General features: G+C 39.1%; 1 protein-coding gene across 2 annotated transcripts; it reads left to right on the top strand.

Moving 5' to 3' along the window:
• The first annotated feature begins 3456 nt into the window (after nt 1-3456).
• LOC109066170 (cationic amino acid transporter 2-like) lies at nt 3457-21576 on the top strand. 2 transcript variants are annotated; one of them, XM_042757106.1, is made up of 12 exons: nt 3457-3494; nt 5026-5396; nt 7450-7605; nt 7714-7876; nt 8065-8201; nt 13610-13832; nt 14384-14520; nt 14753-14855; nt 19239-19366; nt 19667-19833; nt 20363-20471; nt 20921-21576. In XM_042757106.1, exons 2-12 carry the CDS (start codon nt 5027-5029, stop codon nt 21076-21078), a joined length of 1851 nt encoding a protein of 616 aa, XP_042613040.1. In that variant the 5' UTR covers nt 3457-3494; nt 5026; the 3' UTR covers nt 21079-21576. The 2 variants fall into 2 exon arrangements, with proteins under 2 accessions (XP_042613040.1, XP_042613039.1); XM_042757105.1 differs by lacking the exon at nt 3457-3494 and adding an exon at nt 4644-4729.
• The last annotated feature ends 2091 nt before the right edge of the window (nt 21577-23667 follow it).

Raw genomic sequence — 23667 nt, forward strand, 5'->3', positions numbered from 1 at the left:
TATTGCTGCCTGTCCCAACTTTTTTTGATTGTGTAGCTCTCATGAAATCCAAAATGAGCCAATATTTGGCATGACATTTCAAAATGTCTCACTTTCAACATTTGATATGTTATCTATATTGTATTATGAATAAAATATAAGTTTATGAGATTTGTAAATTATTCCATTCCTTTTTTACTCACAATTTGTAAGTGTCCCAACTTTTTTGGAATCGGGTTTGCAAATAAAAAACTCCACTTTTTGAAAAAAATAAATAAAAGAACCCCCTCCCCTCCTGGCTACAGGCCTGCTTAATGTGTTATATTCTAACAATAAAAAATTTAATTGTATAATAACAGTTTAATATTGTATAATAATTTATACAATAAAATGTATAAATATTATTTCATATTAATCGTTCACTGACAAAACATTGTAAGAATTAGATATTTATCTGTGTTAAATTTTATTATTGTGAACTTTTATAAACATGCTAAGAGCACAATAGCAAAACAAATACATTTGTCCATTAACTGTTTCATAATGAATTATTATGCAACAAACAGGCAGATTAACATACTACTTGTTTTCTTTCCAATTCGGTAGGAGGCATTGTTTGAGTAGTTGTAATTGTATATTGTAATTATATAATATGTGGAGTGTGTATTTGAGGGTATTAACTGTGACACAACATTTACCATGACAGAATGTAACTATGCGACAGAGCACAATTTTCTATCCCAAAGCTTGCGTTCTCTTCTGCTACACACTCAAAAGCATCTACTTTTTCTTCTCAACAAGAGTACAAACTTTTAGGGCATATAGTATAAGTAAATGAATTGGGAGCTTTAGAGACAAGTTCATTCAACTCAGAAGAAACAGAATGTTTTAAATACTCTTCAGTGTCAGTACATTTAAACTAATTTGTATGATTTTCCCATGCTCAATACAATTAAGTTTATATAGTCTATATATTCATATAAACCGTTGTTTGCTCATTGAGTTGTCAGTCGTTGACTTTGTTATACAAAGCTGTTGTGTTTGCATTTACCTTTTGGATTACTTTGAATTCTTGGATTAACTTTTTTTGTTATTAATAAGACCTGATAAATAGATCCTCCATAACACAGCACGTATAGATCTAGCAGTTCATATCATTCTCCTTAACCAAGGTGAACGTTTCCATGAGGACCAGCTACTTTCCTGATTGCTCCCTCATATCTCTTTTTAATGCCTGCCTTAATATAGGATCTGGCTGCCTGTCGATGGTTCTTGAGGGACGTTGTGCCAGTTTTTAGATCTGGCCCTCCAGCTATAAGTGAATTCTTATTCACCGTGAACAAGGGGATCACGACCACCCTGTGGCCCTTAGACCCTCCAAGAAAATCAATCTGATTTGAATTAGCTTATTTTTTTATCTATTGTTTTCTCTTTCATTATGGAGAAGAAAGGAAAACAAATGAATGCAACAATTAAGAGCAACAGGAAAATAACAATTGCAGAAATTGTTCTGATTTCAGATCAGCAAGTCATTTTTATTTTTAAATATGTAGTCATACACAGGTGTTGTTTCATTAATATATATACTCCTGCTAAACAAGAATGTAAGTATTTAGATGACTCAAAGCATTAGGAGATCCATCATTGCAGATTATTAAAGAAAAATTAATGATTAGTCGTTTAACTTTGCATTCTAGTTGGTGTATTAGACCTTTGGTCATTTTCTGATGGGTTTTTGCTTTACTTTTGCTTCCTTCAGCAAAAATCTTTGCACATGATCCCCTCACCTTTCAGTGATTTTGAGAGTCACTCCAACCGTCTGCCAACTACAACATGTATTTTATGCACATTTACTTAAAAGAAGAAAAAAAACCTTACAGTCATCCCTCAACAAGCATAACAAGTCAGCTTGACCTCACCTGTGTCGAGTGGGCTTTTAAGTTGTAGTAATAATGATTATCCTACACCTTTGCCTTGTTGAACCTGAATGTGACTATGATACACATAAATACTGTTTCCTAATATGTTTTGAATGTGGTAGTGCAAAATCACCACTAGTGGCCAGTGCTAGTTCATTTTAATAATAAGTTGCCACCTTTTCGGCGGCTCCTGCAAAACCACACACATTATTGAAAGCATCGTTTGGTAAGACACAAAACTTCATCTTTTAGACCTATTGGTGGTTAAGAAATGTTCAAACTAGTCAATTATTATCTGAAACGTAAGCTACTCAATATTAGTTACTTTTTAAGCAATATGAAATTGTGTGTCAAAATTCAATGATGTTAACTCAAGTAAAATGCATTGCATTGTGGGAGAGAAAACCCTGTGCAGGATCCTCTAGTTACTGCGCACTACATGCTGCAGAGAGTTAGTCTGCTATTCAGGATATAGCCATGGACTTCAGCCGCTGTAATAATAAGAGTCAGCAAGAAATAACAGATTTTGCCCCTTTTTTAAAACAGCCATAGTATGAGATTTGAACATCAGTATTTCAATGAGTCATCTTTATTTCCATTATTGACTTCTTTCCATGTTTTATTATACTATATATTTTTGTACAAACATATGTTAGAGAAAAAATAACATAGAGTATAATAGAGGCTCCAAATTCTTGATTGGGTATTTAAGTATATTTTAATGTGCATTATATTAACCCCTTAAAACTGCGGTTGTTATGGTTAGCAATGGATTATTAAATCTAACTTCCAAAGTACAGACTGTATTAACCCTTATGTTGGTTTGTGCTTTACACTTTTGATGTAATATGAGCCCCTAGTGTTTGTTTGTTTTCTTTGTTTTCTTTTCTGTACATAAGTGTTGTTACAAACATGGTATGTACATGTGTCTTGTAAGTGTTTCAAGAAAATTTAATAAAAATAATATTACAATATTTGCTGCATGTTTTTCTAATTGATCTTCGTCATTGCATTTATTTCATCATAGAATTACTTTCTTTTCTAAGTGTTTAAGATTAAATGTTAATGTTTTTTAGGAGATGAGAGGTTAAGAGATGAGATGGACATAAACATTTGGTCAAGCCGTTTTCTCCTATGTGCTGATGTTTGTCTTTTACCTGGAGGTGTTTTTTTTTCCCTTCTTTTTTTTTGGAAGGAATAATCTTTTGACAAGACAAGTTATTACTGAAAATATTAAGCAAGCACCTTATTGATTTTGAGTACTGTATACATGGGGTCAAAATTCAACAATATTATAAGTATTCTTTTTTAATTGTTAATTTTTTTTTTTATTTTGCATGCCACACGACGGAGCTCTTTTGATAAATAACTTGTACGTGTCAGCCTTACAACTACAAAATTCTTAGAAACTAGTGCCTATCTCTTCTCCAGAAATCACACATTTCTTCTAAATGTAAATGTAGCCTGTCAAAAATGACACATGGGCGTTTTGGACACGTGAGAGTTTACAGGAGGGGCTCTCTGATAAAGTCTGTGCTCAGGAACTCTTGGACCATAACCACACCTTCACACACTGCCTGGATTCTGAGCCTGCAGGTGAGTTACCTAATTATTCATTTTAAGAAGATACTGTGATTAATGTGAAGAAAATGTTGCTTCTAATTGAGTATTTGGCAAGGGCTCATTCAGTATTTTATGCTTCACAATCACATGACAGCAGTGTTTTTTATTTTTGTGTATATATAACTGGTATAATTTCTGCATAATTACATTTAAAAACTAAAATTGATTAAAAAAAAAGACACTGTCGATATTAATAAGAAAAAAAACATGTTGGCTTTCCTGAGTTAACTAATTCCCATTAGGAAGCACATGCATTAGTCTCTTCAAGAGAATATCATAAAAACAAGATACAAGCTTTTGCCAGATATTCTGTGCATACTAGGAAATGTTGAAGATAAGTAATATGACTTTTAAACATTTTAGTGGACTGAACATTGTTAAAATGTATTTATTTCTATGTCTATCAAGAGTTAAAATATAGCACATATTTTTTTTATTAACTTTTTTATTTTTATTTTTTTATTAACTTTGATCTAAACTATAAAAAATCAGGTGAAGCTAGCTGTTTTCAGCCATCATGTTCCAAAATGTTCAACCAAATGAAATTACACAAGATCTATGCAGAAAAAAGCTTTGTTCCTTAAATTTTTATTACTGTATTTCAAATCTTTTTTCCCCTCAACTATTTATTTTATTTTATTATTATTAATATTATATTTTTACTTTTTCATTCTTGTTTTTATTTTTAGGGTTTACGCTTTATTCTAAATGATTTATGATCTTCTTCTTCTTTTTCTTTTTCTTCTTCTTACCCTCTGATAACGTATTTGTATAACACATTTCATACAAAGTGCATAAGTGTTTTAGGCATAATTAATAAAATAAGAAACAGACAGATTATTTTTAAACATTTGAAATAATCTAAAATGGACTAAGGAAAAAGAATGGTTGAAAATTATCTTTAAAAGGTTTTAAGTGAATGAAAAGAAAGACAATAAATTAATTTAAAAAAATGTAATAAAACAAAGAACAAATGCATATTGAATTTAAGTTAATGTTGTATTTTAGTTTTTCCCTCATTCCCTCTTTTTATTGCCATAGATGTTATTTTGATGTTTTTTTTTAATATATAATGTTTTTATGATTTCCTTATAAATGAGCTGCATTTTATATACAAATAAAATGTATTATTATTATTATCTTCAGATAACCGAAGCGCTGTGTAAGTTTAAGTCTTCCGTAGCAGCACATAGAATATTTAAGTCAAGGTATGTTTATTTATATAACACATTTCCCACACAGGGTAATTCTGACTGCTTTAAATAGGCATAATGAAGAAAAGAAGAAATAAGCTGATCATGTTTAAACATTAAAATCACTTAAAATGGACTAAAGAAACATAACTGATAAAAATGACCAAATGGGGTTTAGATAAAAACAAAAACTTGCATTGTAAAAAATAAAGAAAAACAAATGCTTGAAGTGCAATACAATGTTTCTATTGAATACATCTATTATTATCATGACATATGTGACATATAATCACCGATATTATTTGTCTCAGGATGTCCTGTGACAAAGTGCTGTCCTTTTTGAAGAGCCTATCGAGGCGAAAGCCACTGGAGCCTGATGGTGAAGAGTCCAACTTTAAGCGCTGCTTAACCACACTCGACCTAGTGGCCCTTGGGGTGGGAAGTACCCTGGGTGCTGGGGTCTATGTCCTTTCCGGTGAGGTTGCAAGAACAGTAGCTGGTCCCAGTATCATTGTGTCATTCTTCATTGCAGCAGTGGCGTCTGTGTTTGCGGGCTTGTGCTATGCAGAGTTTGGTGCCCGAGTGCCCAAAACTGGCTCTGCCTACCTGTACAGCTATGTCACTGTCGGAGAGGTGTGGGCCTTCATCACCGGCTGGAACTTACTGTTGTCATACATCATAGGCAAGAACAAACATCATATGCCCAGCACTGACAATACATTAAAACAAATATGTTTTATTTGAGCTGGCTGTTGTTGCTCATTAATGCTCATACATTTATTCATTAATTTTTTTTTTTTATATAAAATGTTGTTAATGATAGAGTGCACAGGATAGCACAGGAATTGCACACATACTTCCTTCGCCCGTGTCTGTCATATCACATCCATACACAGAGAAAAGCAGCTCCGGCTGTGTGTACATAGTGTTGTCAATGAAAAAAAAAGATTGACCATAGATCATTCAAAACAGGTGTCAGACTCTGGTCCATGTTTTGTGTGTGTTTTGCTACTCATGTGCCTCTATTGCCCTTATTTGGTCCTTCCTGTTCCTGTCCTCCTTTGTGTGTCTTTGTCTCCAGCCATGTTTTGATTAATCTGTTCATTTGCTCCTAAGTGTGTTCCATTTGGTGTCGATGTATTTAAAGTGAGTTCTGTCTCCGGTTCTTGGTCAGCTGTTAAATGTCATTCTTTTCTTCTGATGTCTCTAGTCCTGTGATCTCCAGCATGCCAAAAATAAAACCTCTTTTTGATTTATCAACTCCTCATCTCCTCGCTCCTTCGTTCCCGTGTAAGTCGTTTGTGAGTCGTGACAGAACAGCTGACCTTAAAACAGTAAGCGGCAGAGTTTTGCTTTCGTTTTCAAGTAGTCTGTTGTTTATCTTTTGTTCCCCTGTTTGTTCTCCGCGGTATGAGGCTATGAAGTGTGCCGGCCACGCCATTGTCCTGCCCGCCAGCCATGGCTCACTCCAGCCCGCCAGTTGCTCCGAAGACAAACCTGCCGGCCCTACCTATGTCAAGATCGCCAGCCGCTCTGAAGACAGGCCTACCAGCCATGCCGATGTCAAGCCCGCCGGCTGCGGCTCCATCCAGTCTGCCGGCGGTGCCGATGTCAAGCTCGCCGGCCATGCCCATGTCAAAGAAACCGTTCGCTCTGAAGACAGGCCCACTGGTCACGCTGATGTCAAGCCTGCCAGCCACGGCTCTCTCCAGCCTGCTAGCCGTGCCAATATCAAGCCCACCGGCTGCTCAAGTCAAGCCTGCCTGTCCCAGAGCTCGCTCCAGTGTCGGCTCCAGCACCAGAACTCGCTCCAGCACCAGAACTCGCTCCAGTGTCGGCTCCAGCCCCAGAGCTCGCTCCAGGGAGGGCTCCTGATCCCCCGTTAAGCACAGGGAGGGCTCCAGAACCCCAGTTATGCCCAGGGAGGGCTCCAAATCCAAAAGGGCCTTGGAACTCGTAAGCATCCCTAAGTATTTTTTGGGGGGGGGCGCCTCGGAGGCTGCTCTGCCATGGCCTCCTGAATGGCCTGCACCACCATGGCCTCCTGTGTTCCTTACTCCGCCATGGCACCCAAAGCTGCCAGATCCACCATGGCGCTCAGAGCTGTCACATCCGCCAAGGGTCCCAGAACGGGCGCCGCTCTGGAGGCCTTCCTTCTGGTAAACCTGCTCCTAGAGGCCTCCAGAGCACTGTCACAGTCCTGTGATCCCTAGCGTGCCGTGAATAAAACCCCTCTTTGATTTATCTACTCCTCATCTCCTCGCTCCTTTGTTCCTTCGAGTCGTGACAGCAGGAACCATAGGTTTTAATAACAAAAAACTATATTTATTTATCCATCCTCTCTGATAAGACTTGCTTCAAATCACATTCATCCACACAGAGAAGCAGAGCCGGAGCACGCACAAAATGTTCTTCCGCAAGATGCATACAGTTTTAGTTTTTAAAAGCTAGAGGGCAAAGAGTTACATAGAGTAGCTCTAAATATTAAAAAATCAACTCGCAATGCTTTTAGGAAACACAGCCCAGCTCAAATAAAATTTTCTATTAACTTTTCAACAGCATTACAAAATCATTTTAATAAGTGATAGTAATCTTTCAAGATTTATATTTATCTTAACATTTTGCATGATTCACTAAATTATTATGCCTATAATTAAATGGCCTAAACACCTACCATATGTTTGAGAACCACTATCAGTTTGTATAATTGCTTGATCTGAATGACTTTATGACAGGGACATCCAGTGTGGCAAGAGCATGGAGTGGCACTTTCGATGACCTGATTGGAAATAAGATTTCCAATTATTTGAGTGCAACTACACCAATGAATTTACCTGGCCTCGCTCCCTATCCAGACTTCTTTGCTGCTGGCCTTATCCTGGTTTTGGCAGGTAAGACTCACAATAAATTTGTTGTAGTGTCAATAACTTAGTTATGTAAAGATACAGTAATTTGAATCAACATGGATTAAATTCATGTTGATTGTTGTAATTTCTCAGGGATCCTTGCCTTTGGGGTGAAGGAGTCTGCCATTGTGAACAAGATCTTCACAGCTATAAATATGGTAGTTCTGGTTTTTGTCATCATTGCTGGATTCATCAAGGGTGACACTGGAAACTGGCAGATAACAGAGGATGATATTTGGAACTACACAATAACTGCGTATGTTGCATTATGAAATTTACAGAGCATTTGCAGTTATTGTAAATCTTTTGACTGCAAGTTTTAAATCAACAACTTTAAAAATTAAACTGGGAAACTGAGAGTTTTAATGCACATTTAAATTACTTTTTAGAATACCTACCTAGTTTTAAACATTGCTATTTATTTATTTATTTATTTATTTTTAGAAATCTCTCAGTCTCAAATGAAACTTTATCCAGTTTTGGAACTGGAGGATTCTTTCCGTTTGGTTTTGAGGGAACTTTTGCTGGAGCCGCAACCTGTTTTTATGCCTTTGTGGGATTTGACTGCATTGCGACCACAGGTACTTCAACAATAGGAATACTTAATTAAATAAAAAGAAAAATTACAATTCGTGTGCCAAATCTGTATGTTGTTATTTTTTTCCAGTTCATAGTGACCATGTTTATCAAACTTCAAAATGAAGAAAAACTGAACACGTTATACACACAAGCATGCATGACAGATTCACGTTTTCACAACGATAACTGCATCGTTTTCAAAAACGTGCACTTTCAAACCTATTTTCAAAAGTTTGTTTTTTTCAAGCCCCTAAAATCCTGTTGTTGTGTAATTGAACGAACAAAATGCATTAAATGTTTTCCATTTTTAGTTGTATCATATGGTGTCGTGTTAACACCCTCTCAGTTGACCTAGTTCCCTTTCAAATGGTCTCTCCCATTGTGTTATATACTTATGGGGTAAACTCCTGTTTACACTGATACTGAAGCCTGATTTTTTTCACATTCGTGTAGCTGTACGAACCAATGGTGCTTCAACCCACCAAAAGGGGTGGAGCTGACTGCTATATTAGTCGGCTCTGAGAGCCATTTCTTCAGAATTTTTCTCCTTCAGTGACAAAGATCATCTCCTCGCTGGACTCTGAAGAAGCCAAAGCAAGAAGCTGAGCCTGCTTCTCGCTGCCATTAGAAGAAGCCCCGGTAGTGGAAGATCACTAGAAGCCTTCCGCTGTGGCCATCCAGCATCTATCAGCGCAAATTTCCCAGCAACGCTGTTGCAAATGTCATGTCCGAGTGTCCGCTGCTTGTCTGGGCAGCGCCCACACAGAGTCTGTGCTCACTGGGACGGAATGGTCTCACTGTGAGAGCATGAGCCTCACCCTTCTCCTCTCCTGGATCGACGGCTTAACACGTGAGGATCAGCACCCCTCGTTGGCAGCGAGTGGCTTTATTTCTTTCGGTGGGTCTGAGTACGATGTTGTCACAGGACTCGCAGATGACTCAATGTCATTGACAACTTCAGATGCAGAGGAGTGGGCATGTTCCCTCTGAAGCAAACATCATGGCCCAGCATGGACAGCGAGCTGATCTGAGTTCTTAACCAAGGCTGTGGAGGATCTCGGCCTAACTTGGTTGGCTCCAGAAGAGCCTGCCCGAGGCCTTTTAGACGAGTGGTACCTGAAGGGATACGGTCAATGATCCTCCTGCCAGCGGCTGGCCCTGTTCTTCCCAGAAGTTTGGGAAGAACTCACCAGGACATGGAGCGCCCCCCTACTTGGTGCGTGTTAATCCTTCCACTTCTGCCACTTTCAACATTGATGTGGCTGAAGAACAAAGTTATGGCAAGCTCTACCCTCTTGAAGAGACAGTCATTGTACATCTGTGGCCTCCATCGGCCCAGGGATTGAAAGCCAGTGCAGCACCTCCATCTAAGCCCTGCAGGACCACCTCAGCCCTAACAAACTTTATTTAGTGGCTGACCAGGCTAGGACCCTGAGCCTCAGAAGCCGTCCTGATCCCAACACAGAGAGGAAGAATACAGGGTCAGTTCCTGCCGAGGCCGAAACTCCCTCAAAGAAGTCTCGCACTCGGTCTCCATCCCTCCGATTTACTCTGAGCAATGGAAGCTTTATTCAGGCTGGGCCTGCTCTTCTCATTCTGCATGCACCCAAGCAAACTGACGCTGTGGTTTCTTTGGGCCTGCTTCACATGCGGCCCCTCCAGAATTGGTTCAAAGCCCATGTCCCGTCCCATGCTTGGTGTCTGGGAAGTTTTCATCTCAGGGTAACCCACCACTGCATCAGAGCTGTGGTCCCTTGGAAAACCCCTTGCCTGTTTCAATCAGGCATACCGTTGGGACTAACCTCCAGAAGGAAAGTCATGACAGATGCCTCCATCTCAGTTTGGGGAGCTCTGTATGAGGGCAGACCGGTGTTTAGCTCCTAGTCAAACCTGGAGCAATGCTTACACATTAACTGCCTCAAGATAATGGCAGTTTTTCTAGCACTAAAAACCTTCCTGCCAGCTTTAAAGGGACACCATTTCACAGGTCATGCTCCCTTTACAGGTTGGCTCAGCCTCTCCTTTTATGGAGCACAGTGCAATCTCCTCGTGCTGAGAGCAGTTCATGTGCCAGGCAGACTGAACCAAAGAGCAGTCATGCTGTCCAAGGGGCAAGGTAACTCAAGGAGAATGGAGACTACATCCAAAAATGGTTCAAACAATCTGGTCTGTCTTCGGGAGGGCAGAGGTGGACCTTTTAATCTCAGAAAACAACTTTCGCCGGAAAAATTGCCTTTTTAAATTAAAATTAAATTTAAATAAATTAAATTTATGCATTTAGCAGACGCTTTTATCCAAAGCGACTTACAGTGCATTCAGGCTATCAACTTTTACCTATCATCATTTTTAAAGCAGTGAGATGCCCTGGCCCATGATTGGGCCAGCGTTCACCTGTACAGCTTACCCCCGGTTGCCCTGCTTCCTCAGGTCATTAGACGGGTCTGGGAAGTTAGATGTTTGGTCCTCCTGGTGGTCCCACTCTGGAGTAATCAGATATGATTCCCTGAGTCCCCTGGCCAATACCATTGAAGACAGATCTCCTCTCTCAAGTGAGAGGGATGATTTGGCATCCCTGGCCAAAGCTGTGGAGCTAATATGTTTGGCCCCTCTTTACAACTCCATGTGAGTGTGACTAATACCATTTTGAAGGCTACAGCCACATCTACAAGATGCCTCTATGCCCTTAAATGGTCAGTCTTTTCTGACTGGTGTGCAGCAAGGAACTAGGACCCATTCTCTTGTGACATGTCCTACATGCTAAGCTTTCTACAAGAGCTGCTGGACAAGGGTCACACTCCTACCACACTCAAAGTATATGTGGCAGCCATTGTGGCAAATCATGCTCTCATGGATGATCAGTCAGTTGGCAGAAACGTCCTTGTTGTTAAGTTTCTGAAGGGAGCTTGGAAATTGAAACTGCCTCATACTGTGCCGAACTGGGACTTATCTATATTCCTCAGGGCCCTACAGGGCCCTCCCATCGAGCTGCTCCAGTTGGCCGTTTTAAGAGTGAGTGAGTGAGTGACATGACATACAGCCAAATATGGTGACCCATACTCGGAATTCGTGCCCTGCTTTTTAACCCATCCAAAGTGCACACACACATCAGTGAACACACACAAACAGTGAACACACACCCGGAGCAGTGGGCAGCCATTTATGCTGTGGTGCCCAGGGAGCAGTTGGGGGTTCGGTGCCTAGCTCAAGGGCACCTCAGTCATGGTATTGAGGGTGGAGAGAGCGCTGTACATACACTCCCCCCACCAACAATTCCTGCCAGCCAGAGACTCTAACTCGCAACCTTTGGATTACGAGTCCGACTCTCTAACCATTAGGCCACGACTTCCCCTCAATTTTTTTTTTAAGATGTTTTGTGGTCCCTGTCACTTAAGACCGCCCTCCTTTTGGCTTTAGTGTCGGTCAAGCAAGTGAGCAACCTGCAAGCACTGTCAGTCGGTGCTTCATGCCTTGAGTTTGGGCCAAACAACTGTAGAGTCGTTGCTAGCTACGGCTATGTGCTTAGAGTAATCTACGGTTATGTGCCTAGAGTATTATCAACTTTATAGGTGTTCAAATTTCAGAGGAAGAGAAGGGTCCCAATCCACTCTGCCTGGTTCAGGCTCATAGGCTGATTTCACACCGCTAGCATGAGTGGCACATGAGCATGTGAGTGCATCCACATCAGGAGCAGGAGCTCACACGCAATTAAAGTGACAACACACTTTTGATGAACAAAATAACTATGATTTTACACAAAAAGTGCCAAAAATGCACAGAATAAGCATGTTCGACATGATCATAGCTGTTTTTTTTTGTTGTTGTTGTTGTTAACCATTCATATGTTAATCCCCGCATTAACACCTTCACCTTCACCAGGTTTTATAATTTGGATGTCCCTGCCCTGCAGGCACAGATTTCATCCGCTTAAGTTTACCTAATGTCATCTGTAAGTAGAGAAGGTTTTATGTATTCCTCAGCCTAAGCGGCTTGGGTCTCCTTATTAGCTCATGCTTACAGGAGTCCTCAGTATAGACGCTCTGGGGCTGGGCTCGAAGTGCGACTTTGTTCCGCAGTTGCTTATAGCACAGCGCAAATGGATGCATTCCCTATAAGCATGTAACGCAACGGGAGTCAGCATTAAAATGGGAAAGCTCAGGTTACTAATGTAACCTCAGTTCCATGAGATAAGGGAACGAGTGTTGTGTAAGCTGCTGTACTATAGGGCTGTACGCGAGTCAATGACTGTCACTATCAGTCAAAAGGTTCTGGTGAAATGGTGCTCAGAGCCGACTCATATAGCAGTCGGCTCCACCCCTTTTGGGTTGTTGAAGTACCATTGGTACATACAGCTACACAAACATGAACAAATCAGGCTTCAGTATCAGAATAAACCATTTAACGCAACACTCCCTTATCTCAGGGAACTGAGTTTACGTAACTAACCAGAGCATTTCCTAGTGTGTGCCTATTTTTTCCCCCATGGTTACCTATTGTTGCCACCTATTGGTTGTTAATTAACTAATTTAGTCCTGTCTATTTATACCCCCCTTTAGTACAGTTCCTGGTCACTTATGCATGCATGTTTTCCTGAGAATCTCCTAGGTATTTCAATTTGTGGATTAAGGACAATTTATATTAAATTCCTGAATCATTCATGTTGGATTGTTATCAACACCATGACACATACTGTATGGCTTCAGATGTCTTGGAATATTTTTTTTTTTTTACTGTACTTTTATAGTGTGTGTGTGTGTGTGTGTGTGTGTGTGTGTGTGTGTGTGTGTGTGTGTGTGTTTGCGTATGTGTGTGTGTCTGTGTGCGTATGTGTGTCTCTGTGTGTTTGTTTTTGTGACATATCAGGACAAAACTTTGTATAATGACATGGGTATGACACAGGTATTACAAGGAGAGGGTGACTTATGAGGACATAACCCATGTCCCCATTTTTCAAAAACGCTTATAAACCATACAGTATTAGTTTTTTTGAGAAAGTAAAAATGCACAAAGTTTCCTGTAAGGGGTAGGGTTAGGTGTAGGGTTGGTGTAGGACGATAGAATATACAGTTCGTACAGTATAAAAACCATTACGCCTATTGGATGTCCCCACTTTTCACAAAAACAAACGTGTGTGTGTGTGTGTGTGTGTGTGTGTGTGTGTGTGTGTGTGTGTGTGTGTGTGTGTGTGTGTGTGTGTGTCTCTGTGTGTGTCTGTGTTTTGTCTTTTGGGGGTTTTGGCAGGGATGGTCACTTTGATCTGACACTGTATTGAAGTAGCATGACAATTCTGGAGCAAAAATGGTCCTTAATAGATACATAAAGCATATCAGGAAACATAGCGCAAAGGTATAATTTACTAGTCTAAATTATTTTTGTACTTGATTATTTTTAAATCTCTGTCTCCTGTATCTAGGTGAGGAGGTCAAAAACCCTCAGAAGTCTATCCCTATAGGAATCGTGGCTTCTCTTCTCATCTGTTTCTTGGCTTATTTTGGAGTTTCTGCTGCTCTCACCCTCATGATGCCCTACTACCAACTAAATGTTCAGAGTCCCTTACCTGTAGCCTTCACCTATGTGGGCTGGGATCCTGCAAAATATGCTGTGGCTGTTGGATCTTTGTGTGCTCTTTCAACAAGGTGAAGCAACACGTTGACCATAAAGCACTTACTACACTAGACTCATACTGTTAGGACTATAAAAAGCAGCATTACATGATCAGAAAGAGGACAGTAAAGTATATGCCGATAAACTAAAAAGGAAAACTGTGCATTGGTTCGGTAAAATTGGCATCATAAAGTCAAATGTAGTATGCATAATGCAGGACTCTATACTGTCAAACACAGCTGTCAATGATTGATGTTGATGCAGGATATATCAGAACAGATATATCCAGTTAATTATTTAACACATATTGTGGTCAGTCCTTGCTATTGTTAGTTTGGGTCTATTAAACCACCAGTACATCCAGGTTCATTAGGTTCTCTATGAGAAATTAGTCTTTAAGAACAGTAGTGTTGATCACAGTGCAGAAAAAAAGAACTATGAGAAATTAACTTGCCTCATCGGTTTGAATGGGGATGACTCTTGCAGCTGATAAGAGTTATTTGCTAAAAATGCACAAAATAGTAAAATAAATTACAAAGTTAAACTACTGTAACATTAGTGCAGTTTGTTTACTATTCAACAGTCTGCTGGGATCCATGTTTCCTATGCCTCGTGTGCTCTTTGCTATGGCCAGAGATGGGCTGCTCTTCAAACCACTGAGTAACATGAGTTCTAGACAGAGCCCTGTCATCGCCACACTCTCTTCTGGAATAATAGCAGGTGATTCTCTTTGAGAACACATCACAGTAATACACCATCATAGCAGTAACTAATCTACATGACATGCCCTCTGCAACCTAACTACTGCACCAGAGATAGATATTTAAGGCCGCCCCAAAGGCCACTGCTCTTAGCCCTGAAGTTGAATATACAGTATGGGAGACGTAAATTTGGTTGTCTTCATTAAATTTTTGCCTCTGAAATTCTATAAGTGAACTATTTGTGTTTATAGCAATAATGGCCTTGGTGTTTGACCTGAAGGCTCTAGTAGACATGATGTCTATTGGAACACTCTTTGCCTACACCCTCGTAGCCATCTGCATCTTAATTCTTCGGTAAGTTTCAAACACAATACAAAATAACATAAATAATATAAATATATAAATAATAATCCATGAATAGTATCATAGATTTTGATTGTTTTTTTCCTGAAGTACCCACACAAATTTTACAAAGTGCAAAGAATGTACATTCACACTGAAATATGTAATGCAACCTTAATTTACACATAATATGTCAAAAATAAGTTACAAAATCACAAAATATGACAAATAACAAATATCTCTTTATTTTCAATTGACAAGCAGTTTTTAAATTATTATTACTCTTTTTATTTTACATAATATTTTAAAAGATTTGAGGAAAATGAAATGTAATTAAAGAAGATCTAATTTCTGTGAGCAAGCATTTATTCTTTGCCATTACTACAGTACAAATACAAGTAACAACTTACATCATGTCAAAATACATGACAGTATGGAAGTGATGCTACAGTAATAATAATGATCTACAAGCATTTTAAAGGAGTCATATGATGCAATTTCAAGTTTTCCTTTCTCTTTGGAGTGTTACAAGCTGTTCGTGAATAGATAAGATCCCTAAAGTTGCAAAGACTAAAGTCTTAAACCCAAAGAGATATTCTTTGTAAAAGTTAAGACTCGTCCACGCCCTCCTAAAACACCTCGTTTAAACATGCTCCCACATGTCTACGTCACAGTGTGGGAAGATTTGCATAACACCGCCCAAATGTTCACACAAAGAAAGAAGGCGTAACTTTATTGTTGCTGCCATGTTTACGTTTACGTTTTTAAAGAATTTGCCACTGACGATTCAAACACGAGTTTTGAGCAGTGCAGAGTAGCGCTTGTTGTTTGTCGCATCTCCGAACACGAATGCAGATATGGTTTTATGTTTGCACGATGCAATGCGTAAAAAGATGGCATAAGTCATTATAATCAGTAATTATGTCCCCACTGGATGCAACGGTTTTGGTTTTGTCTCGTCACACCGGGACACGGCATCACAGTATGTTAAGGGGCGTAACATTTCCATCAAACGCTTGAGGAATTCCGCCAATCACCACGCACTGGATAGCTGGCCAATCAGCGTACACCTCGCTTTTCAGAACGATGAGCTTTGTAAAAATCGATGCGTTTCAGAAGGCGGGGCATAGAGGAGAAACAATGTACATTATGTGGAAAATAATGTTTTTTGAACCTTAAATCACATAAACACATTTCATTACACCAAATACACAAAATAATGTTCTTTTTAGCAACATCATATGACCCCTTTAAACTGTTATTTTTGCAATTTTGGAGACAAAAGTTTTTTGGTGAAAAGTTTTCACCATCTATTCCTCTTTGTCATTTCTGAATAGTTTTTATTTCTGTTCAAGGAGTTTTATTCTGAAGTTTATTTAGTAGTTGTTTCTTAATCCTGCTTTCCCAGGTTGATTGTTCCCTCAAGAACCATATTGTTAAATTTTCGTAAACCAGGTGCATTTTCCTGACCGCTCCCTCATTTTTTGATGATGTATTTAATGAGCCCCTTAAACCCTGCCTGCCCATTGATGGTCCTCAAGGGACTTTTGTGCCAATTTTTAGATCAACTTTTAGACCAGATGAGCAGTTCACAGTGAGCAAGGAGGATGAGGAGCACAACTGTCCCTAGAGTTTTGTCATGCCTGTCACAGACCCCAAACGCCTTTGTCCACACCCACCATGGAGCAAACCATACACAGACCCTCAGTCAGAAGCCCAGTCTGACCTTGGTGCTCAGTTTGTTCTGGAGCCATCAAGCAGCATGATCTTGTCTGTTTTTATTATGGATTTAAGTCAGCCCCTAAAGCCCTTCCTCCTCTGCCAGTCCCATTTGGCTTGTTGGACGCCCTGGTTCTGTCCAGATCCTTAGACTTTCCTGCTCTGCTGGTCTTTTTCCAGCTCTACGGACTCTCTGGTTCTGTCCAGTTCCCTAATCCTTTCTACTCTGCTGGTTCCATGCAGCACGATAGACTCTCTGGTACCGTCAAGGTCCCTGGCCCTTCCTCCTCTGCTATTTCTGCCCTGCATCATGGCGTTGTTGGTCATCCTCCTCTAACTCTGCCCGGGTCGTCACCGGCTCCTCAGCGCACTGATTCCATCGGCACAACCACAGCCTCCTGATCCACTATGTTCTTTGTCGGTCGCCGTGATTTTGCCAAGTAAGACATGTTCCTGAATCAACATCTTCTGATGATCCTGGATGCAAGACAATGTAGAAGATTATAGACTTAACCCAATCCTTACCCCTAAACCTAACCCTATCCCCAAAATTTTACTCTAATCCTAGTGATTTGATAAACAATTAACAAGGGTGTAGAAGTACCTAACCCTGATTGTAAGCCTAAAACAGATATTTCCTGAAAAGTTATCCCTCAATTCTGATTGATTGATTGATTGGAATGTTATTCCAGGATCAACAAGGATGTTGATCCAGGAACATGTACTTGGTGAAATCACGCTCACCATTCTTTGTCATCTGAAGACTTACTGCCTTGCCCTCCATGGCTCTACAATCTATTGTCTCTACAGTGGTCCTCCTGCCTTCCGACTCCACCAGAGTCCCTTTTCTTTCCAGCCACGCCATGGTCCGTCGATCCCCTGGTTCCACCATGGACTTCCAGTCCTTCGGCTGTGCCTTGGCCCACCACTCCTTTGGTGTCACAGTGGTCCTCCATTTTTTTTATTATCTCCGCCACTGATCTCTGCCCCACTGGCTCCACTTTTCTTCCGATCCCCCAGCTCCACCTTAGTCCTCTGAACCTGTGATGTTTCCCTGCCCTTACGAAAAAGAAGTGTATTCAAGTGTGCTATTAGTATACTTCTTTTAAACTAAAAAATAGGAAAGTATGCTTTTAGTTTACTTTTTATGTACTTCTCAGAAATGGGCTTCATGTACTCCTCAGAAATATACTTAAAATTACATTTAAGTATACTTGACTTATACTTATAAAAAGTCTAAATATATTTGAGCTATACTTGTGGTCCTAGAATCTGTGTTTTCATTATTATACGGTAGAGGGCGCTAGTACACATCTTCTGTACAGAATTTCCAAAAAAACACAAGTGAAGAAGAAAAAGAAACAACAGATACGTACACATGCAATCTAACATGATCATCTGACATGAAACCTCATCAAAACTGTAAAGTTATGGAAAAAAAATGTAGACTAATGAAAGAGGTAATAATTACAGTCAAGCTTCGGGGTTTTGATCGAATCCATCTACATTTTGATTATCATTCTGAATCCAATTCATAGTATTTTTTCAGCTTTTTGTTCAAAACGTTATTTCTTTATTTTTTATGAAACTTACTTAAGTGTTTAAAAAAAAGAATGCATGAAGCTAAAATAAAATGTTTTTGTTCACAAGCAGATACCCTGTTCTTTCTTTGGATGTTTTGTATGTTCAGATATTCATATAACAAAATATATACAAATTAAAACCTAAATAGGGACATAGTAGTTAGTATACTTAAAGTATGATGTAAAGTTCACGTAAAGAAAACTTATGTATACTTGCAGTATAAAACTACTAAACTAGTAGTTTACTGAGACTATACTTCAAAGTGTAAAAAGTATTTAATTAGTAAACTATCAGTATACCTATAAGCTCACTTTTGGTATAATTGCAGTACAAACTACAAACATAGGGGTAAACTAGTTGTGTACTCAAAGTTTGCTACTGTTATACTTAAAGTATACTTAAAAGTATACTTTTATATTCTAGAAAGTAGGCCAATTTAGTCCCAAGGAGTATTGAAACAGTACACCTACAAGTATACTACTAGAACACTGATATTTGTATACTTGCTACATAAAGTAAACTTAAAAATATACTTGAACTTTACTTAAGCATACTTAATAAAATAAACTTGAAGTATACTACTTTTTGGTAAGGGTAGTCCTCAGTTCCTCTGATTTCATCTTGGTCTCAGGATTATCTGGATTATCTTCATCTTGTGTAATAAAGTACTGTTTAGATCAGGGGTGTCCAAACTTGCTTCTGGGGGGCCAACGTCCTGCAGAGTTTAGCTCCAACCAGCTCCAACTTGCTTGCCTGGAAGTTTCTAGTGATCCTGAAGAGCTTTATTAGATGGTTCAGGTGTGTTTAATTAAGGTTGGAGCTAAAATCTGCAGGACAGTGGCCCTCCAGGAACAGGTTTGGACACCCCGGGTTTAGAACCACGCATCAGTTTCCCCTTCCTCTCCCTTCCAACAATGTTACATAATTATTTTAAAAACATTTATGCCTGTGCTAGTATTGACAGTGTGCAATGCTCAAACCATTGCTCAATATCCAGAGCCAACACAAATGTTCAGACAACAGAGTTTGATGTAAATTACTGACAATAGTAACATTTGTGTGCAATGGAATTAACAATTTTTATCCACACAGGTACCAATCAGAGCCAGCTGAGATCAGTGAGAAAGCAGAACTTCAGAAGAAATGGAATCCTTTTTGCCCCCCTAAACATGCTACTGCTAGAAGTTCTAAAGTTGTGTCTGTGCTGACCATACTTACCAGTAAGTTTCAGTTTTTATTAGTTCATGCTTGCATCTGATGAGTAAATCTAATCTACAGTATGCTGTATCTAAAAATGTTATCTGTCTTGCACAATCACAGAGAATGGCGAAAAATGTAGTTTAGTCGCACAAGCCTGTCTTCTCATAAACCAACTAAAACATAACTAAACCAACTAAATCCAACAATAAACAAACTTAATTGGACTTTTATGATTAACAATCATATGCAATTTTATGCGTAAATGATTTCATGCTAACATGCTTTCTCCACTTCATTTTTACTTTTAATGTGATTTCTAGTTGTGTTTGCGGTTATCCTGAGTGTGATCATCACAAAAGGTGTACAGGCTAGTCTGATAGCAGAGTGGTGGGTGATTCTGATTATCACTTTGGTTTCGGTGGCGTTTCTCATGACTATCATTGTTATTTGGCGACAGCCTCAGAATGGTAGCAAGGCTGCATTTATGGTAAGCTGTCACTCACTGGGTGAAAAAAGCATCAACATTTTTTTACATTTTAGCAACAAGTAATGCTTAAAATGTGCAGAGTTAGAGTTGTTCTAACAGTGGTTCTCAAGTGCTTTTGCTTTGGACCTCAGATTTTGCATTTAACAACCCAACATAGTACCAAAATGACAAAATCATTAATAAGTAATATAAATAATAATAATAATAAATCAATAATAATCAAAACAATCAAACTCTATGATATTTTGTCTCACATTAATTCATCACCTATATGGGTAATTTTCATTTAGTTGCAAGTAACGTGAAGTTAAGTGTCCAAAAACATTACCTTCACTTCACACTTAAGTATTTTCTATTAAGTATATTACTCTTTTTAAAAGTATGCTAAAGCATACTTTTTTCAACTAGGGACATTAGACATGATTGGGTTGTGATCCGACAGTTGAGAACTACTGTTGTTAAGAACATGGAAATTTTGTGTTTAGAAATAGTTTAGGACTGCTTGAAACATTTTCACATTTTTCTGTAGGTCCCACTTCTGCCACTACTCCCTATTTTCAGTACATGCATCAATATCTACTTAATGGTCCAGCTGGGGGATGAAACATGGATTCGCTATGCAGTGTGGATGGCAGTGGGTAAGACAACATGAATATTTACAGTATATTGAGTCATATATGCAGGAAAACAATTCAAATTAAACACTGTCAGGAAATTAGTCTGTGAGAAAGTGGTTTGGAGAAGAAATCTTGTTCATTATTCACAAATGAGTCAGCAAACCTGTTACAATATTACTTACTAGGTTTCAAACTAAAAGGCAGTGTTATATGTAACATTTGATTTTGGGTTGCCAAATTAATTTATTCATTATGCCTTTTTTTAACTGTTGCATTTATGAACACTAGTCCAACCACCTTCATTAAACCAGGGTTCACAATCAGGATCAGTGCTCTGTGATGAATGAATATCATTGGCAGGAGTGTTTTCCTAATATTATCCAAACGTTTGACATACAGTACATGCACATTTCAGCATAAACCAATCACTGAAAATAATAAGCTTAATTGTATATCCTAATGAAATATAGGCTTGCTCATCTACTTCTGTTATGGAGTGCACTTCAGTGTACAGAAGAAACGGAACCAGTTGTCCAAACATCCCATCAATGTTGAGACGATTGATGTTAAAATGGAGGACAAGAAAAATATCGGATCTACTATACCGACGCTACAAACCAAGCTTTAAAGCCAACAGTAATGTCTTGTGCTTTGCTCCTGAGACAGAGAAACTACAATAGGATTTTTGTTCTGTACTGAAAATTTAATTATAAGGATAAGGACATATTATGAAGTATAATGATTAATTGGTAACATATTATAAAACAAGATGTCCGAGAGGTACACTCTCTATGGGATGAAAGTATGAAACTTAAGGGTATATATTAGAATTGATAGTACCTTTGAAGGTACTGGCCCAGTGTCAGCAGGTATTAAAGGGGTCATGAACTGCCTTTTTTATTATTTTGTACTGTTCTCTGAGGTCCACTTATAATGTTATCAAGATTGACATAAAAAAAAAAACATAATTCATATGTAATAGGCTATTTTCTGTCCTGTTTTGACCCCCTCATTAGAATGCTATGTTTGAATAGGCCAATCAGTGGGCGGGGCTAAACAGGCAGTGCTGTAGAATCAGTGGGCGGGGCTAAACAGGCAGTGCTGTAGAATCGGTGGGAGGAGCTAAACAGGCAGTGCTGTAAAATCTGTGGGTGGGTCTAAACAGGCAGTGCTGTAGAATCGGTGGGAGGGGCTAAACAGGCAGTGCTGTAAAATCTGTGGGTGGGTCTAAACAGGCAGTGCTGTAGAATCTGTGGTTGGGGCTAAACAGGCAGTGATGTAGAATCGGTGGGTGGGGCTAAACAGGCAGTGCTGTAGAATCTGTGGGTGGGTCTAAACAGGCAGTGCTGTAGAATCGGTGGGAGGGGCTAAACAGGCAGTGCTGTAAAATCTGTGGGTGGGCGGCAGTGCTGTAGAGCTAAACAGGCAGTGCTGTAGAATCGGTGGGTGGGGCTAAACAGGCAGTGCTGTAGAATCGGTGGGCGGGGCTAAACAGGCAGTGCTGTAGAATCGGTGGGTGGGTCTAAACAGGCAGTGCTGTAGAATCGGTGGGAGGGGCTAAACAGGCAGTGCTGTAGAATCGGTGGGTGGGGCTAAACAGGCAGTGCTTTAGAATCGGTGGGCGGGGCTAAACAGGCAGTGCTGTAGAATCGGTTTGGGTCGGAGCAGGCAGAGCTGTAGAATCGGTGGGCGGGGCTAAACAGGCAGTGCTGTAGAATACATTGATCATCTTCTGCGGAGGCGGAGTTTAGACACATTATTAGGTCATAAAGTGGCACATTCCTCAAGCTGTCCTTTTGGCAGATTGGCTTCAATACAAGCTGTTTTTAGACTAACGAGAAAGTTTTGAGTTCTGAAACTTGCAGGATGATTTTATAGTAAAATGACATCTTATACAGTATGTCAAAAGATCAAGGGCATTTTGATTTCTCAGTTCATGACCCCTTTAAATAGTTATTATTTTATTATATATTTATTGTTACTAAACGTAGAGCATAACACTGAAAATCTGGTACCATGCATCAACCCATGACAGTTCTCTTTCTTAGCCACCACTGTTATGTTCAAAATGTAAAAATGAATTTTAAAAATTTATAGAAATGGCCTTAGCTAGCAAATATCATCGCATAACACCACATTATTTATAGTTAGTTATTATGCTTTGTGAATTTTTGTTTTTTTTATCTGTAAAAAAATTACTATGAATTTGTGTGTGTGTGTTCTTTCAGTTGAGCTTGAAGAGGCTGTGTACGTGTAAACATGATGAAATACTGAAAAACACTGTTAGAAAAATGTCTTCATATGGCTCTACTGCGGGTGGTCTTATGTAGCATATAAACTTTTGCCAGGCCTCTGTTATGACTTATTTATCTCATCTGAGTGTACTCACCATTGAAAACATGTTGAACAATGTTTAAAATAAAATTATTTTTCAATGTGCCATTCATTGTTAAGTAATATCAATATATACATATGTAATATATGTACTGCAATATGTAGCAAGTGCTGTTAATTTCCTTTATTTAACTGTGCTGTTTTATGTAGAATTTTTTTTTAATTTCCTTTATTTAACTGTGGAAAATATATCTGAATGTACCTTTAATTTTAGAATCAAAGAGGTGGAAGTATGGGTTTTTGTAGGGGTGTGTAAATGAGTAACTAAATGTTTTTGTAAATGTATTTGATGGAAGTGGGGATGTGTATAGGCCTTGTTTACTGGGTGTGTAAAGGAGGACCCAACTTCAAGAGCTCCGACTCTGTTAACTTGCAGTCAAGAATTCTAATCAACTACAGAAATAACACTAGACTCGATCAACTGAAACCGGCCAAAAATGAACCAACTCAGGGATTATTTCAGTACAGAACAGAGAGTGAGAGGAGAATACAAAGGGAGAAATTCTTGCAAGAGAAACGAGGCACATGCGGGAATCACTCCACACAGGAGACCGGGTTTCACTGCCAGCTAAGAACAAGAAACAAAACACACAGAGATGAAGAAAGCAGGGGAGTATTCCAGAAAGCAGGACTCTTCTGTCACATAAACCCAGAGTTCTTGTTTAATTAAACCAAACCTTGCTTGTTTGCAGTTATCGGTTCCAAAAATGTGGTCTAGAGTTCAGTCAAGTCAGAATTCATGGTGAACACACAAAGTAGGAGAATGTACAGTATGCTTTGACATGAAAGCATGTGAATCTTCACTCAAACTCGTGCTTGCTCT

Source organism: Cyprinus carpio, chromosome A5 (assembly GCF_018340385.1).
Source record: "Cyprinus carpio isolate SPL01 chromosome A5, ASM1834038v1, whole genome shotgun sequence".
Classification (NCBI taxonomy): Eukaryota; Metazoa; Chordata; class Actinopteri; order Cypriniformes; family Cyprinidae; genus Cyprinus; species Cyprinus carpio.